We start from the raw sequence: 15,422 nt of genomic DNA, 5'->3' as shown, positions 1-15,422 counted from the left end.
TAAGCCCTTTTGGGATGTGGAGCTACTTTGTGTGTGCTGGTTCTTTCTCAGAATGGATTGTCATGCATGTCAGGACAAAGTCCTGCACCACCCCTGTGCAAGATGTGCACCAGAGCAGATTCTGGAAGTTGACCTTTCTACATGCTAATTAGCTCTGCTTGTTTAGAAGGCAGTGCAAGCTGGCTATTGGCATGGTTGAAGTAAAGCAAGCGATCCCTTGCTTGAAACCTACCCACTTCTTGTCCAGTTGGCACAGAGAGAACAGATCCACCTGCTGGAACTGTGTGATCCCAGCTGCAGTTGTCTCATGATTTTCAGGAAGAGTTCAGGGGATGTTTTCTGCTTGTGCTCAACATGTCATTTCTCAGCCTAGTGGTAGCTGCCTTCTTATTCCCTGCATTTTACATAACAGCTGCGGGTGCTGTCACCTGCTGTAGGAGTACTTGAGCTCAGGGGTGTTGGGTGCACCTTTCTCCATGGAGTGTGGGGCAGTGCATCCTCAAGGGCATGGCTCATGCCACGTGAATTGCTGTTAATGTCTTCTTATTCCCACACTCCAGCTATGAGGACCTTGATGCACTGGATGGGGGAGAGGATGGGATGAAAGTCATCAAAACAATTCTGGCTCTGGCTCCTTCTCTTCTGAAGGATTCTGGGTAAGCACTGTTGTCTGTTTGAATTTCATGTCGACTCACTTCTGTAACTTCTGTTTACTTTTCATACAGGAAGGTACAGAGGGAAAACAGTTGCAAAAATGTCGCCTCCTGCCCCATCTAATAATAGCAGTTTGAAAAGTGTCATGTGTATAAGGAAAACTAGCTTGAAATTGGTTAATAAGGGGATATGAGCCTTCCTTGACCAGGGGTGGTGTTTCATAGTCACTAGTGAAGTGAGAATCTTTAAAGGTCAAAGCAGGAACAAAAAGAACATGAAAGAGATAGTGGAAAAAAAAAAAAAGGAAGCTTTCTAAACAGAATAACAATTGAAGGAGAAGGAATATAGAACTCTGTGAGAATGGATGTAGATCTCTACTTTCCTCCCACCTTTTAATTATTGTGCCAGGGTATGATGCTGAATATCCCAGGAGAATGAAGATCAGTCAGGGATAGTTTCTTAAATGTTAAATTTCTCCGTGGTTAACACTCAAGACTGATTGTTCCTATTCTCTGTCGTGTGGGATCCATTTTGTGCTTACAGATCAATATGCTGATACCCACCCAAAAGTCTGTTGTGCCAGGGCATTCATGTATCTTGTTGAAAGTTCCTGACATTTTACCAGCATAAGAGAGGTCACTGAAAATCTGCTGTTTTGAGTAGAGAAACAGGAATATTGAGAGGCGTACTGCATGCAGAATTCATTCCTCATGCTTTGCATGACCACAAGAGCAGAAGATGCTCCTCAGAACTTCCCAGCAACAGAGATTGGTCCCACGGGGTTGATTGTTAGGATTATTTTTTTTTTCTTTCCCTTTTTGCTGGTTTTATAAGGTGGAGCCCCCATTGAGGAATGGAAGTTTTTTTTAAGGTCAGGAATGCGATCCCCACCCAGCTGGTAGTTAGTTTGGTGAATTTATAGGGAGCATTCAGTGTGGGACGTTTTAGGAATTCTCAGGAGAGCGTATGATTGGGACTTGGCCTCTGTTCTTTGCCTGTTAAACTTGTATCTTGCTGCACTGTCACAGGCTGTAACCAGTTCCATCGTCTCCCCGTGCCTGTAAGCTAGGGTGGTTCTGTCTCATCATGGGAGTGGAAACTCAGAAATGGGCCAGTGTCATAAAGCCCGGCAGCAGCAGAGATGGAAATAGCCCTGCAGTGTCCTGGCCTAGTCCTGGTGCACTAACTGAGCTTGTCTGATTAGTTCCCTTATCCCTGCTGCACTCTCCTTTGTACAGTCCTCTATGTAGGTCTGAGTGCTGGTGGTGCTTTCGTAAGTGATTTATGGAGACATTTACTGTGTGAAAATGTGTGTACTAACTTGGGCTTTATGGCTCTCGCTCCTGGAACTAATGTCACCCTGCTTATACAAAGAGGAACTTCATGCTGCCAGTCCAATGCTCAGTGTTCATGCGTTTGCATCATAAAACTTCATTCTGGCTTTAAATCTGTGGGGCCCTCAGAAAGACAAAGCTGGCAATATCTCTGCATGGGATTCAAATGGGATCCTTACATCTCAATACAAAGGTTGAACTGCTCACATAGAGGAGTACCATGAGAATTCCCCCCAAGATCAACATTTTCTTCCCCTGAAGGAGTTGGGATCTGCATCTTAAATGGACAGCTGTGATCGGTTTTAGGATTATTGGATTGCAGTGTGTTTGCTGACCTTCTCGTTTCCTTCACTGATAGTAGTCAACCAGAAAGACAGACCTTAATTTTTTTCAGTTTAGCAACCTAAATATGTGCATCTCCCCACTTTCTGTTCCCAAATGTGTCCTTTCAGGAGTGTGTTTCTGGAAGTTGATCCCAGACACCCAAATATGGTGGAGAACTGGCTACAGGCACACCCCAATTTACTACTCATCCTTCGGGCTATTCACAAAGACTTCTGTGGCAAGTAAGTCTTTTTTTACCTTCAGATTTTTGCTTCAGGTATAGGTCTGTGTCCTTTGTAGATCATGTCCCTGCACCCTGGTGTATTGAATGAACTCAGACAGAGAAAGTCCACAGCTGAAGCCAATCTTAAAAAAAACAGGGGCTTCCTTCAAGTATCTCAACCTTCTCACAGCCTGAGATAGCCTGGCAAGTGTTTCTGAGTCAGAATTCTGATGTAGGTAAGCATTTCTGGGGTGACTACCTCTGGTAAGATTATCACCATTGGAAAACTGCTGCTTTTATAGGATGGAAGTAAAGGCATGTTCTCCCTGGCAAGGCTTAAAGCTCTGGGCATTCTGTTTCCCACAGGCCTAGGTTTCTGCACATCCAAAACCAAAGCAGATGACAACTGTACCAGAAATAACTCTTCTTGCAGTATGCTTTTTGCTGATGAGCCCTGCTGAACGGATTGTTGAAAACCCTGCGTGGCAAAAGGAATCTTCACTTTATTCCCCAGTGCATTGAACTCTCCATGCAGTGGCAGACCCCCTCATTTTCTGACACAGACTTCATCCAGGGATGCAGAAGCTCAGCAGGGCATGCAGAAGTGTGTCACCGTCCCCTGAGAGCTGCATGCCACTTCTTAGTTTGCTCTGCTGAAGTGACTCATTAATCTCAGAACTCAATATGGAAGGTTCACAGCTCCAGATATTTCATGAAAAATACGTCTCAACATGTCAGATCGCCCATTTTACCTAGGAAGGATTTCACTTTTTTTTTTTGGCCTTGAGGTGAATTTATATAGAATGTGACCAGATTTTATGATCGGTCCAAACTCTGGCTGAGCACACGGATTTGCTAGTATAATGGGACAAGATTAACCTGTGCATTTCAAATTCAGTTCCTTTCCAGAATCCTGATGCTGTGGAATAGATCTCCAACAGCAAAGCAGCCTTCGTTTCCCAGTCCTGCTGAGTGGCATGTCGTTGAGGGATCAGTGCACTTGTTACACCATTTGAATCTACGGCACCTGACACTTGGTGGATACTGCCAGGAACAACCAAAACATTGTAATAAAGATAGTGTGTCAGATAAGTGTCCTTACAAGAATTGCTGTTGAATTACATTTTCAAACATGCTAGCAGACCTGAATAAACATCTGGCACCTGCATGTTGCTTCTGATAGTAATAGAAATGCTGAACATCCATGTAAGGCATTTAAATGCAAGACTTTACAAAAAAGGCCAGAATCACTACTCCAGTTTTGCAGATGGAGAAGTTGAAAAACAGGAGGTCAAATGATTTGTACAAAATTTGACAACAGGCTAAGTGTGGAGTAGGACCCAGTCCCTTGACAGCTGTGGGAGTAGCTGAGATCTGTTTCTTTGGGCTGGATGACTCAGAGTAGGGCTGCCTGAAACAACGCTGAGAGAAGTCCCTGAAATGGACGGTCAACATCATGACATTGTAAATAATGGAAGGATTAAATTCAAGCTGCTGCTTATTGTTGCTGCTGTTTCTGGTATTGCAAGTTCCTTTCCTGACCATAGCTAGCCAGGGAAGGAAGGAAGGAAAGAGCAAACCAAAGGATCTGGTCTACCGGCCTGAATGGAAGCAGCTGCTGGGCCAGTGGAGGTGAGCACTCAGTAGGGGTGGAAGTGTCCAGACAGTGGCAGATGCTGTCAGGCTCTCTGTCCAGGCTGAACTGGGAGTGCACAGCCAGAACCAATAGGTAGGAGCTGCATCAGCAAACTGCATCTGTTTCGAAGGCTGCAGCACGCTCAGAGGGCTTTCCATGAGCACTAATATATCTAGTCCCTTTCCCCTCTGCCTCTCCCACACTCACACTCCCTGCTCTTTCATTCCCTTTTTAATTCTTGAACATTGGCCCTGCTTTTCCAGAGATACTTGAGCTCTCTCTGATATACCAGTGCTCAGGTCTCCAGTTGGATCCTCTCCGCATCGTCTGAGCTTTTACAGCTCTGTTCGCAGACTGGCCTTTCACTCTGTTGTACCACTCAGCCCTGCATTAATCCTCCCCACTTGACAGTCTGAGCTTTCTCTGGGCTGCAGTACCTGCCCTGGTTAGACACGGTAGAGGAAATCTAGGGAAGGAGAGAACTAAAAACGTCCCGGTAACGTGCGCTTTTTCCTAGATTTGGAAATAAAGTTCTAGCACAGCTGATTTCTGGCAGTTTTGCCTGCTAGACCTGCGAGTACAAATTGCAGTCAAACAGGTGGTGGTGTTCTTTTTTTTTTTAAATTGTAGTTTAGGGTCTTTTTTAAAAGTTCAGTTTGTCAGACTTATTTCTTTAATTTTTAAACAGTTCACAGATTTCATCTGGGTGTTGGCAGTGTTTACGTATGAAACAGAGCAACACACACAGCTTACTTCTGCAGGGTACTTAAAAAGTAGTGGATAGTTTACTGGTTTATGAGAGTGTTAAACAGCATCGTGCTGACTCCCTGCAGCAGACTAGAGTTAGATGTCCCTCTGAGAGCACTGGTGGCTGGGCTGCAGAAAGCGGCGTGCCTTTTCTCGGAAGCATCAATCAATCACATGTCAGAGCTCTGAGCAGGACACTTTCTCTGGGAGACATACTCTTGGTCTAATCCAGTAGGACAAGTGTTAAATTCCTATATTTATAACTAAAGCAATAATAAAAATGCTTGCATTTCTGTGGGTTTGCACTGCATAGTGGTTATGTGTCTTGGAAAATCACGTGGTGCTGCTGACTTTCTCATAAAGACAAGAATGGAGAAAAATTGTTCTTCCTCCCAAGAGGCTGGATTTATTTGTTCAGAGTTGCATCTGAGGGAGTGTGCTGGTGCAGTACAATGTGTTCTTCAGCGCTTTACGCATGTTGGCCCAGGCTCATTTTGGTACTGAAGCACTGCAAAGCTTTTGGGAGATGGTGGTTTTAAGGAACCACAGGCGCTCCCAGCACCCTTACTGAAGCACTGGACCGTGTCTGTGTTGTCTTTGTTGCCCGTGAGTGGGAGGCTCTGCTGTCGCCAGTATTTTACAGTGCTTGTGAGCTCTCTGCAGATGCATAGCTGCTCCCTGAAGCCACAGAAGGCTGACAGTCGGCATTTTATGTAATCCAGTATCCCACATACATTTAATTTTCTGGGACTTACTGGGTCTCTGGAACTGTACCAAAACGGTGATCTGTTTCCTGGAGTGATGCTTTCAGAGAGCAAGCATCACTTCAGGGTGTGTTTTCCTCCAGGGCTCTTAAGAGTGTGGTTGGGTGCGTGTGTGCTTGTGCCTGTGCTTTGGAGAGTTACCAGGTGTGAAGTATCTCTTGGGATTGTGCTCGCCTTTCCCGAGGAGGAGTCAGTAAAAGCCTGGTCTTTGGCAGAGCCCTGCAGATGGTGCTGTGGTCCCAGCTTAGCTGTGGCCGTGCTGGAGAACAGTCCTGCGGCAGGCTTCCCGCTGCGTGGGGAGCATGGCGAGAGAACTCGGGGCAACAGAGGGTTTCAGTGTAGATGTGGCTGCAAAGTGGGGCTTTAGCCTCTGTTCCTGTGCCAGTAAAACAGAGCTTTGTTGTGGGGAAGCTGGGAGGGGACCTCGTGGCTGTGGTACAAGGCTGGTGTTGTGCCTTATACTGTTAATGAGAGACCTGAAGCTTGCATTAATCCATGGTTTTGGACAATCTAGTATGATAGAGGACAGAGTATACTTGTTCTGGTGTAATTTCATTGTAAGCACCCTGAAGTGTAAGTACCACCTGTGTTTTCAGTCTTCCACCCAAAACATGGGGGGAAAGGACTTAGAGGGTCTAAGGAATGTACTTACCCTCACAGTGCTCTCAGCTGAGCCTATGCTCTTGTAGGGATGAGACTTCTTTCCAGGTGAGGAACTGCGTGACACAGGGTGACTACTAGGGTGACGCAGGAGACCTCTGGGGACCTAGGTGACTGAACGTGTGTGGATTACTGGCCAGCACTCAGTTCCTTGATGCAGGGCCATAGATCAAAATGGGTTGGAAGAGAGTTTGACAGTCACCTAGCTTAATTTCCCTGTCCAAGTAAGAATCAGCTTGGCTTACATCATTCCTGACAAATGTTTGCCCAACCTGATCTGAAAGGCCTCCAGTGCTGATAAGGATTTTTGCATGCAATCTGTTCTGGGGTGGTGGTGTTCTTCCTGCTAGAAAGTTGTCCTTCGTACCTAGCCTTCCTTGCTGCCATAAAAGCCGCGTAGTACTTCTCCTGTCCTGATGTGGAGAAGAGCTGACTCTCTCCTTTAGAGCAGCTTCCATGTGGTAGTCTGTTCCTGTGTTTCCTCACAGTCCTCATTTCTGAGGAGAGAAGACCAACACTGTTGTTTCTGTAGGCTGCTTGCACATCCTTCCCCCCCTGCTTGAGAGATGTAAAGAGGGCCCAGGTGTGCTGAAGGGTAGTGTGCTTCAGACGTGTTGCAAGTGATACTTGGGCCTATGGTAACTGGAATAACAGAGCTGCTACAGCTCATCTTATTACAGAGGAGGAGTCATTTCCTAAGCAGTGAAGACCAAGCCAAAACTTGCATTAACATTTTGTTTGTCTGGGCAAGTTTTCAAAAGCTGTATTTAAGTTTTAATAAACTACTATTTCTACTTTGAGTTTCATCCAGAGATACAAACACTCGGTGAGAGAAGGCTTCTCTCACAGTCAAGAAGATGATGAGATACCAAGAGAGACTTTATCCAGTTTCCAGCCTGTTTCCTCTTCCATAGATGTTTTGATGTGCTTTGCATTAAGTGTTGGAAGTTTCAGATGTTCCTTCCTTCGGAGGATCCCATCACAATCCTTCTCTATTTCTTTTGCCTGGCAGCTGCTTGCAAATCTCAGCATGGTCCATCCAGTCCCTGGTGAACGCAGGAGGGTATTAACATGCTGCCACCCTGCAGTCCTGTGGTCATGGCCAAAGTATTCTCTGCATTCAGCTGTTGCATTTGGGGCAGCTAGCAGAAGTCACTGTAGCCTTAAGGATGTTCTAAAATCTGCCTTAGTTGCAGAATCAGACCTGTACCCAGCTTTCTCCTGCCTTGCAGTCACCTCTCTGGTTGTGCCAGACAGGCTTAGGCTGACATGCCCGGGTTCAGAGGCTGCATTTGAGCTGTTCCCAAGATTTGCCCTGAGGAACTCTCTTGTAAATGTGCCTGCAAGCAGGAGGTGGTGTCTTGTCGGATACTGACCTACATGTTCTCCCTGCCCCTGGGCTCTGGTCTCGAATTGCCTGCTTGTGTTGCTTGGGGTTTTTGATCCCCTCCAGAGAGGGTATGTAAAGATTATGTTACCCCCTAGGTAGAAGGAATAGAGCAGACCAAGGAACATGCTAGTAGTAAGAAGTGTGATCATGCTAACCTGTGTGTGCTGTGCTGAACTGAATACCACGATGGTTTTCCGTCTGTGCTGGATCCTGAGATCAGGCCTTTTGGGAATATGGTGTGTGTAGATGCACTGGAGTGTTTGCAAAATCAGCTGTTTTTCAAGGGATATGCTCTTGAGCAAACCGCTTTAGATATGTATCTTTCATGCCTGAGGAAAAGTCCGTATGCCTGTGGATTTCACTGTGGGACAGAGTGGGTAGGGATGACAAAGAAGGGGGAATCTGTTTGCAGCAGTTCCTGCCCACGAGCAAGGCCTGAGTAATTCCAGCTGTGCCCAAAAGCAGGTGCGACTTGCACTCTCTTCCCCATCTGCTGTTGCCAGGTCAGAGGCAAATAAGCTGTCATTCCACTTTGCTCCCTTTGGGAATTTTAACGCTGCATTTGCTGGGAAGTTGCCAGTGGTTCTGTCCTGTACTGGGATTCACCAAATCTGGATTCAGATCCCTGCTGCGTGGCAAACGGCAGGCCTGACCTTGGGCATGTTATTGCTTACTCTGTTCCCTACTGTTATGTTGGAATAATAACCCTTTGCTGTCTTACAGACTATTGTGAGAGTACCTTGTGTAGAGGATGTGGGGTACTCGTTTACCTCAGAGAGGCCTGTGACAGTCCTGTGGAAGCCTCTTCTTCAGTTACATCCAGAAAGAGCAAAGAATGAGCCAACTTTTATGAAATCCATCTCATCTGCTTCTTGATGGCAGGGCACACCATGCTGCAGCATGAGATCAGATTTGCTTTGCTGATTTCCAGTGCTGCCAGTGCAAAACCAAAGGATGTGGGAGTGAGCCAAAGTACCAGCAGTAGTTCTTCTGCAGCAAGCGCATCTCTGAGCGTGATGAGAACGTGATGCACAGACAAACCAGCCTGCTGCAGAGTGCTGAGAAGGTGCATCCTGCTCACAAAAGCAAGTGGTGCTTTTACGGTTCATGAGCATCGAATATGTTGCTATTGCAGACAGATGGAGAGAAGTGCTGCCACATGTTGTGGTCTCTATGGTTTGTCTCCTTTATGTGGTTGATGTCAGAACTTTTTGTAAAGCGGCAACTTCTAGCTCTAAAGATCTGCTTCATCCTCTCCCTTCACCAGCAAACCTGAATGGTCACTCTTCTGCATCTTGCCTGCTTATTGGAGCATTTTGGGCAAAGCGGGCATCAAGGTGTCATTTCAGTTGCAGCTCCCCTGCCAGTGTTACGGTGATAACCATGGCTACATGAGCAAGGTTACCACAGGACAGAAAGCCTTAGAATAACTGCAGGTGAATGAGCCTGGGGAGGAAAGGGCCTTATCCCCATTAAATATTTACTCTGGGTTCAGCTTGCTTCAAAGGGCTGCATAAGGAGTCTCAGGCTTTATGCTGTGTTTTGTGACAGCCGGGATGTTCTGAGATCATCCTGCCCATTGCAGGGAGCATCAGGAGACATTGCAGGCGTCCTCAGCTCCCAGGCTGGAATTTGCAGCACGGCAAAAAAGAGTTTGCCATCTAAATATCTAGGGCCAACCAGTGTGGTAAGAAAACTGAAGCACAGGAAAGAAAGAGCAGAGTCACAGAAAGAGCTCAAATGGCCTTAATGACAGTTCTTGCAACCTAGCTCTACCTGTACTTGTTTCTCCCTTCACTGGTTCTTTAAATAGCGTAGCCATCCCAGCTGTTACTGGGGAAGATGACACTGCCTTGAAAGTAGGAAGCAGCTATTGTTATTCCTTCCTGTTTGCATGAAGAGAAGATGTGAGAGTGTGACCGGATAAATGGTCGGTTTGGAGAGCCTCAGTCTCGAATTATGGAATGAGGGTAATTTTCACAGTTTGCATTGCTGGCACAGGACCTGGATGTATGCAAATGATAGGTGTGATGGAGGAGGGGAGGAAGCGATGAAGAAACCATTACATGAAGTTCATCTAGGGAAAAAAAGATTCTTGAGAAAAAGGGTGTGTTAAAATGAAGCGGAGGTTTTAGAGGGGATGGCCTGTGCTGCCAGATTCCTGCTTTGCCCCTTACTGAAACGGTAAGTAGAAGTGTGGGGATGAGTCTCCATAAGGTGCAAGTTGTACATAGGAGGCAAAGTCTGAGCATCTCTGCCTAATATCTGCTTCAGAGAGTGAATGGAGCCCCCTCTCCAGTGTGGGTGGCTTTCTGGTGGACCACAGGGGATGGGCAGCAACAGTGGACCAAGCACGGCACTCTGAGGAGCCTTGTTCTGTGGAAGGCAGAGCACTGTTCGAAGGGTGTCACAAAGATGCCACTTGCCCGAGTGTATGGGAGGCAGAACTCTGCTTCTAGTGGGATGTCTTCAGCAATTCTTACATGGGAGATTTTGACTTCCACTCTATGCTAGCTGCTCTCTGTAGTTTTAGCTCCCCATCTGCCCCTTCCGTTCTTGATGACTAGCTTGTCTCCTGTGTTTTACATCAATGCTATAGCATGGGAGCAGCAGGGCATGCCCATCAACTTGATAGCAGAGAGCCTACTGCACTGCACTCCTTACTTGGCGACCCGAGCTGCTGCAAGAGCTGCAGTACCCAGCAATGCTGGGAAAAGAGTGGCTTCTGCCATCAGAATCCTTGCTGTTTACCTGAAATACTCATCCAAGACTGTCTAGAATGTGAACACAGTTGCTTGAGTTGACGAAAAAGGCATGAATTATTACAAAATTCCTGGCCTGGCATGTGGCTTATGATTAATTACTTAGGTTTGCATAGTGCTTTGATGTTCCAGCTCTACATCCAGAGTAAGCAGTTACAACTCCGTTGACCTCAGTGGAGTCATCCCACTCACTCCTGTTGGGTTGAAGTTGGCTCGCTTGGCAATATGTGGTATTTCTGTGAAACAAGCAGCCAGTCATTGATTTAAGCTTTTCCAGGGACTGGAGGCTGATAGCTGACAAATCTTTTCTCCTTATCCCTATTGCTCTGCCGTTTATCTGGGAGTGACCTTCTCGCCAGCCCTTTTGGCTTTGAGCTCGCTGCTTCTCTGGAATCCTTCTCCGAGCCTTTGCAGTTCATGGTGTGTTTGTATTGCTGTAGTGATAGAAGCTTTTCTCACAGGTTGCTCCATCTCTTTCTAAGCTTTCAGTACTCCATTCCCCTGCCAGTATCTTGTTGTGTAACTTTCCCCCTGCCAATATTGTTGGCTTGCACGGATAAATTTCTTTGTTAGATAATTTGGAGTAAGCTTGTGACAGAAAAATTCTAATGTAAAAGGCAGTTTAGCCTTGTATTGTTCTTCGTGTGACTTTGCTGCTGATGGGGCTTGCTGGGGTGGGAGTCATGGTGCCGGCATGTGCTCTCTTTGCTTGAGTAGATTAAGATCGTCCTTTGCTCAAACAAGGCTTCTTCATTTAATGTGTATGGGCAGGGGGCACTCAGGATGAAAGTGGATTTTGTACTTTAACTTCCAGGTCAGTGAGTTTTTTGTCTCGTTTGTGTCAGCAGACAGTAGCCCTTTGTTCAGCATCACAACTTTTTCCACCTCAGCAACGTGCACGCGTACACACACACACGTGATGCAGATCCTGAATTGTGCAATAAACTCCACGGTAAGTTCCATAAACCCAGCAAATATATCATCTGTTATGCTTCAGGGCTTGATTGTGTGCCCTGTTGACCAGCAATAAAGCCAAGAGTATGGAGGTAGTTAGTTATTCATTTATTTTGGCTTTTCCACCCATCATTGCCTATGTGGGAAAGAAAAGGGACATAAATACTTTGAGAGTGAAAATTCTGTCTTTGGAGAGGTGGCCTTTGTAACTTGTGAAAGCTGGATAACTTAATTGAAATAGTAAAGTATTAAATAAACTAAGTATTTAATGTACTAATTAAGTAACTTAGTTACTAAATAGGGCCGGGATTAAGGCCAGGGTAGGTCGTAAGCATGAAAGGTCATGGGCACAAAAATTAAAAGATGAATGCATCTGAATGGATGCCCTGTAGCCTGTTGCTGGTGTCCTGATCAAAAAATAACTGCTTGAAAGAGTCTTCACAGCAGTTGGTGCTTGCTAGTGTCCTCCTCTGCTCAGGCAGAGCCTGGGAAAGCAAGAAAGGGAGACACCCCTTGCCGCTGCTGCTGGCACGTATTTCCCTGAGCCCCCCTGTAGAAGGTGTGGGGAATTGCCAGTAGAGCCTCGAGTGTTCGTTTATGGGTAGTGGTGTACATCCCGCACAGGAGCATGAGACTTCTCCCTCTCGAGGTCTGACCTGCTGCTTTTCTGCAGGCAGTGGGCAGAAGAGTGAAGGCAGCCCCTTTTTCCTTGCGCTTCTCCTCTGGCAGTGCCTTACTCCTCCACCAAAGCTCTGCTCAGCCCTGGAGCGCTCTCACAGCCAGCTGTGCCAGACCTCCCGTAACCTCACTGTTTGTGCCGTGGATCCCTGCAGAATTCCCTCCGTCCCAATCCTCTTGGACTTTGTCCCTAGCGAAAAATCCTGCTCAGGCTTCTCAGAATTAACGTGCATTAGCCTAACTCAGAATTACCCTTTCCTGGGAAGTTCCAATACTGTAAAGCTTGTTTGTTTGGGTTTTTTTCCCCCTCTTAAATCAGAATTAAATAATGTATTTTTAAAATTTTCTGTGAGGACACGGTGTCCCAGATTTCGAGTTTTAGAAATGTTTTGCACTGGGATTTCTGAATTTTTGTTTTGACTTATATCCATTTTAAGTTCTTGTGCTGCTCGTGCTTACTGCTGATTTGCTAAGTAGTAACTACTAGTAGGTCACAGTATGTATATTATATAAGAAAACACAGTAGTTATCTCTTTTTTTTTTTTTAATTGATAAGAACAGCTGCTGCTTAATATGACTGAAACATCTTATCTTATTCTCTAGAAGTCCCTTGTTTGCAATGTAATGAAAGTCTGGCAGTGCCATTACACACTCAGGAACGCCTTTATCTTGAAAAGCAGGTAACATTTTGTTCTGTAGTAAGTAACGATTCATCTTAATGATCTAAAAAGTAATAAAGTATTTAATTACTTCTGTCATGTTAGGGCAAGGTAATAACGATGCATGTGGGATAAAAAGCGCTAAGATAAAATATGTACAATTTGGAACTTCTGGAATAGCGCTTCTGAACTGCCAGAGACAAAGCTGTTCCAAGTAGCTTTGGCAGGAACTTTTGTCAAAATCAATGCTATTTCAAAAACAAATTAAAAAAATATATCTGTTCTTAAAAGAAGTTATTCCCAAGAAGATGTTTTGATGGTGCTTTTCTACTAGCTGTATTTCTGTCCCAGCAAAGGCAGTCTTTGTTACGCTCCTTGGCACTGTGAGTAGAGACGTTTCCCACTAGGGCTTAAACCCAAGTCTCCATAGTGAAAGTCCTAAAAACTCCTTCATTGCACAAGCTGCCCTTCTCTGGCTCCCGTGCTGCTTTTGTACTGCTTGTAACACATCACATCAGGTGCAAAATAATTCTCCTTACCCCGAGGCAGGAGCATGCTGTTCAACCAGCTGCTGTCTTTCCTGCCCTGCGCAGGGGGGAAGGACAGTGTGCTCTCACTGTTGAGCCTCTTCCATGGAGACCTCCCTCTGCACGGAGGAGATGGCAAATGTTGTCATGCCTGTTTCTCTTTTCCAAGGTGCTGCCCAAACAAGCAACACAACTGTGTTCCAAAAAAACACAGGATGGCCTGAGCAGGGAAGATAGCATGCGTGACTGGGAGGCCACAGAATTAATCAAGCCAAAGTTTCCTTTCCTGACGTGCTTTGCATTGAGGTTTGCTGGCTAGTGGGTGGGCTTTTGCTGCTCTTGCGGAGGAAGGTGTTTCTGTGGTTACCTTTCAGCAGCCATCACTGCAGACACTGGTGGGAAGCCACAGTTAGGGGAACCAAATTCCAATGTGGCTCTCAGCACAGGTGAAGAGCTTATTGGTCTTAAATTAAATCCATTCACCTATTACACTGTATAATTAAAAGAAAACAAGCTGATACTGTAGAAAGAATTGTTTGTTTGTTTGTTGAATTAGGGAATAGCGTCCTCAGTGGAGGAGAAGGACTGCAGCAGGGTTTATAAGTAGGATATTTTCATTGGAGTTGGTACTCAATCCAGGCATCAATAGTGGTAAGATGTATCCCAGCAGAGAAGTATGTGTCAGCAGTGTGCGGCTGAAACTGGTCTGCTTCTGGGAAAACATAGCTGCCGTGTTCACCCCACTCCACTGATTTAAAGACTTTCTTTTCCTTAATAGTATTAGTGAATGAAACCCTTACCTAACAGGGAGGGCTGAGCTCTCCAGAAGTCAGAAATAAAGATGCTGACAGCTTTGCTGCAAATGCAGCGCTAAGAAGATGAGTGACAGTTTTTGAGTTTCTGTAGAACAAGCATATTTTATGAACTTGTTTATGCTGTGCGACCTTAAGGCCATTATTACTGCAAGTATCTGGGAGCAGTGCATGAGTGAAGACAGGGTATGAGGGCAGTTTCTGGAACTGTGCCACTGAAATAGCACTGGACAAGTTCCCATGGGTGTGCTCCTCTGAATTTTATTTCCACAAGACAACAGATGTCCCCGCTTGCTTCAATTCACAGAATTAGATTGAGGGTTGGAAGACGGAAGAATTCTTTATTCCCTAGGCTAAGATCTGGGTTTAACTACGTCCAAATTGATTGTTTATGCAAGTATGAAAATGCCTTTTCTTGCTCTTAAATGGTATTTTTGTATGCCATTTTTGCCCTGTCTGGGTTTATACTGAAAGGGGATCTTTGAAAGGCCAGGCACAAGGCTGTAAGCTCTGAGACATCGTAGCTACGTGTAAGACAGAAGCTACAGGGAAACACCAGTGTAATGATTTTTGCTCATGCGCAGGGAACTGGAGAACTGGTGTATGGATGGGGGGATATTCCTGTTGTTCATGGCAGCAGGGAAAGTTCAGTGGATGTGTCTGGCTGTTCCGAAGAGATTGGCTGCGTTTTGGGGCTCGTAGAGTCTAGGGAAGGACTGTGTTCCTCCGAATAGGACAGAGGTCTTAGATTTGAGGGCCTAAGGGAGGCTTTGTCCTTCTGTCACTTCTGACTGAGCCACAGAAGATCCAGGGTTGAAAGCCAGAGAGTCAGTGCTGTTCGGAAGAGTCTACCAACAAGGGAAGGAGGCCCAGGAGGTGTAGGATCAGGGAGTCTTCTGTGGGAGTTTGCTTGATTAACGTTGGGGAGCAGGGCAGCGCAACCGGTACCTGCAGTGTGTGTGGGAGAGCCCTGCGGAGGCGCAGAGGTCACGGGACTAAGTGCTGGCACCAGCTTCGGGCCGTGTGTGTCCTCAGCCGCTGTGGGAATGATGTGCACGAGGTGCTGGCGGGTGGGAGCAGAGGAGGGAATGAGCCGAGTGCTGAGGAAGCTGGTGGAAGCAGCAGAGGAACTTTGGTAGCGGTAGGAACATATGGTGGAGAAGTGTCAGGGCTGCTACAGTTGTAGGATAGTTTTAAGGAGACAGTCCTGTTACAAATAGGGAGGTTCACAACCAAGATGCAAGAGTGTGCCAAGAACACTGTGTACGGTTCTGTCAGAAAAATGTACGCGCGCAGGA

General features: G+C 46.0%; 2 protein-coding genes across 5 annotated transcripts in view; both read left to right on the top strand.

Annotated features, from left to right (window-relative positions):
• Positions 1 to 4,036, top strand: part of HEMK1 (HemK methyltransferase family member 1) — a 33,921-nt gene extending 29,885 nt beyond the window's left edge. For all 3 annotated transcript variants that reach the window (XM_063348096.1, XM_063348095.1, XM_063348094.1), the window contains exons 9-11: positions 561 to 656; positions 2,441 to 2,554; positions 2,902 to 4,036. In XM_063348096.1, the coding sequence (XP_063204166.1) occupies positions 561 to 656; positions 2,441 to 2,554; positions 2,902 to 2,938 (247 nt within the window). In that variant the 3' untranslated portion in view covers positions 2,939 to 4,036. The remainder of the gene's footprint in view (positions 1 to 560; positions 657 to 2,440; positions 2,555 to 2,901) is intronic.
• The window catches only part of MAPKAPK3 (MAPK activated protein kinase 3), a 134,701-nt gene continuing 122,225 nt past the window's right edge, over positions 2,947 to 15,422 (top strand). Inside the window, exon 1 of one of the 2 annotated variants that reach the window (XM_063348090.1) lies at positions 2,947 to 4,167. The gene's annotated coding sequence lies outside the window, so the exon portion shown is untranslated. The remainder of the gene's footprint in view (positions 4,168 to 15,422) is intronic. The other variant, XM_063348089.1, reaches the window with a different exon arrangement.

Source organism: Chroicocephalus ridibundus, chromosome 10, assembly GCF_963924245.1.
Source record: "Chroicocephalus ridibundus chromosome 10, bChrRid1.1, whole genome shotgun sequence".
Lineage (NCBI taxonomy): Eukaryota > Metazoa > Chordata > Aves > Charadriiformes > Laridae > Chroicocephalus > Chroicocephalus ridibundus.
Note: the sequence above shows the minus strand (reverse complement) of the source record. Positions and strands in the feature narration are given on the sequence as shown.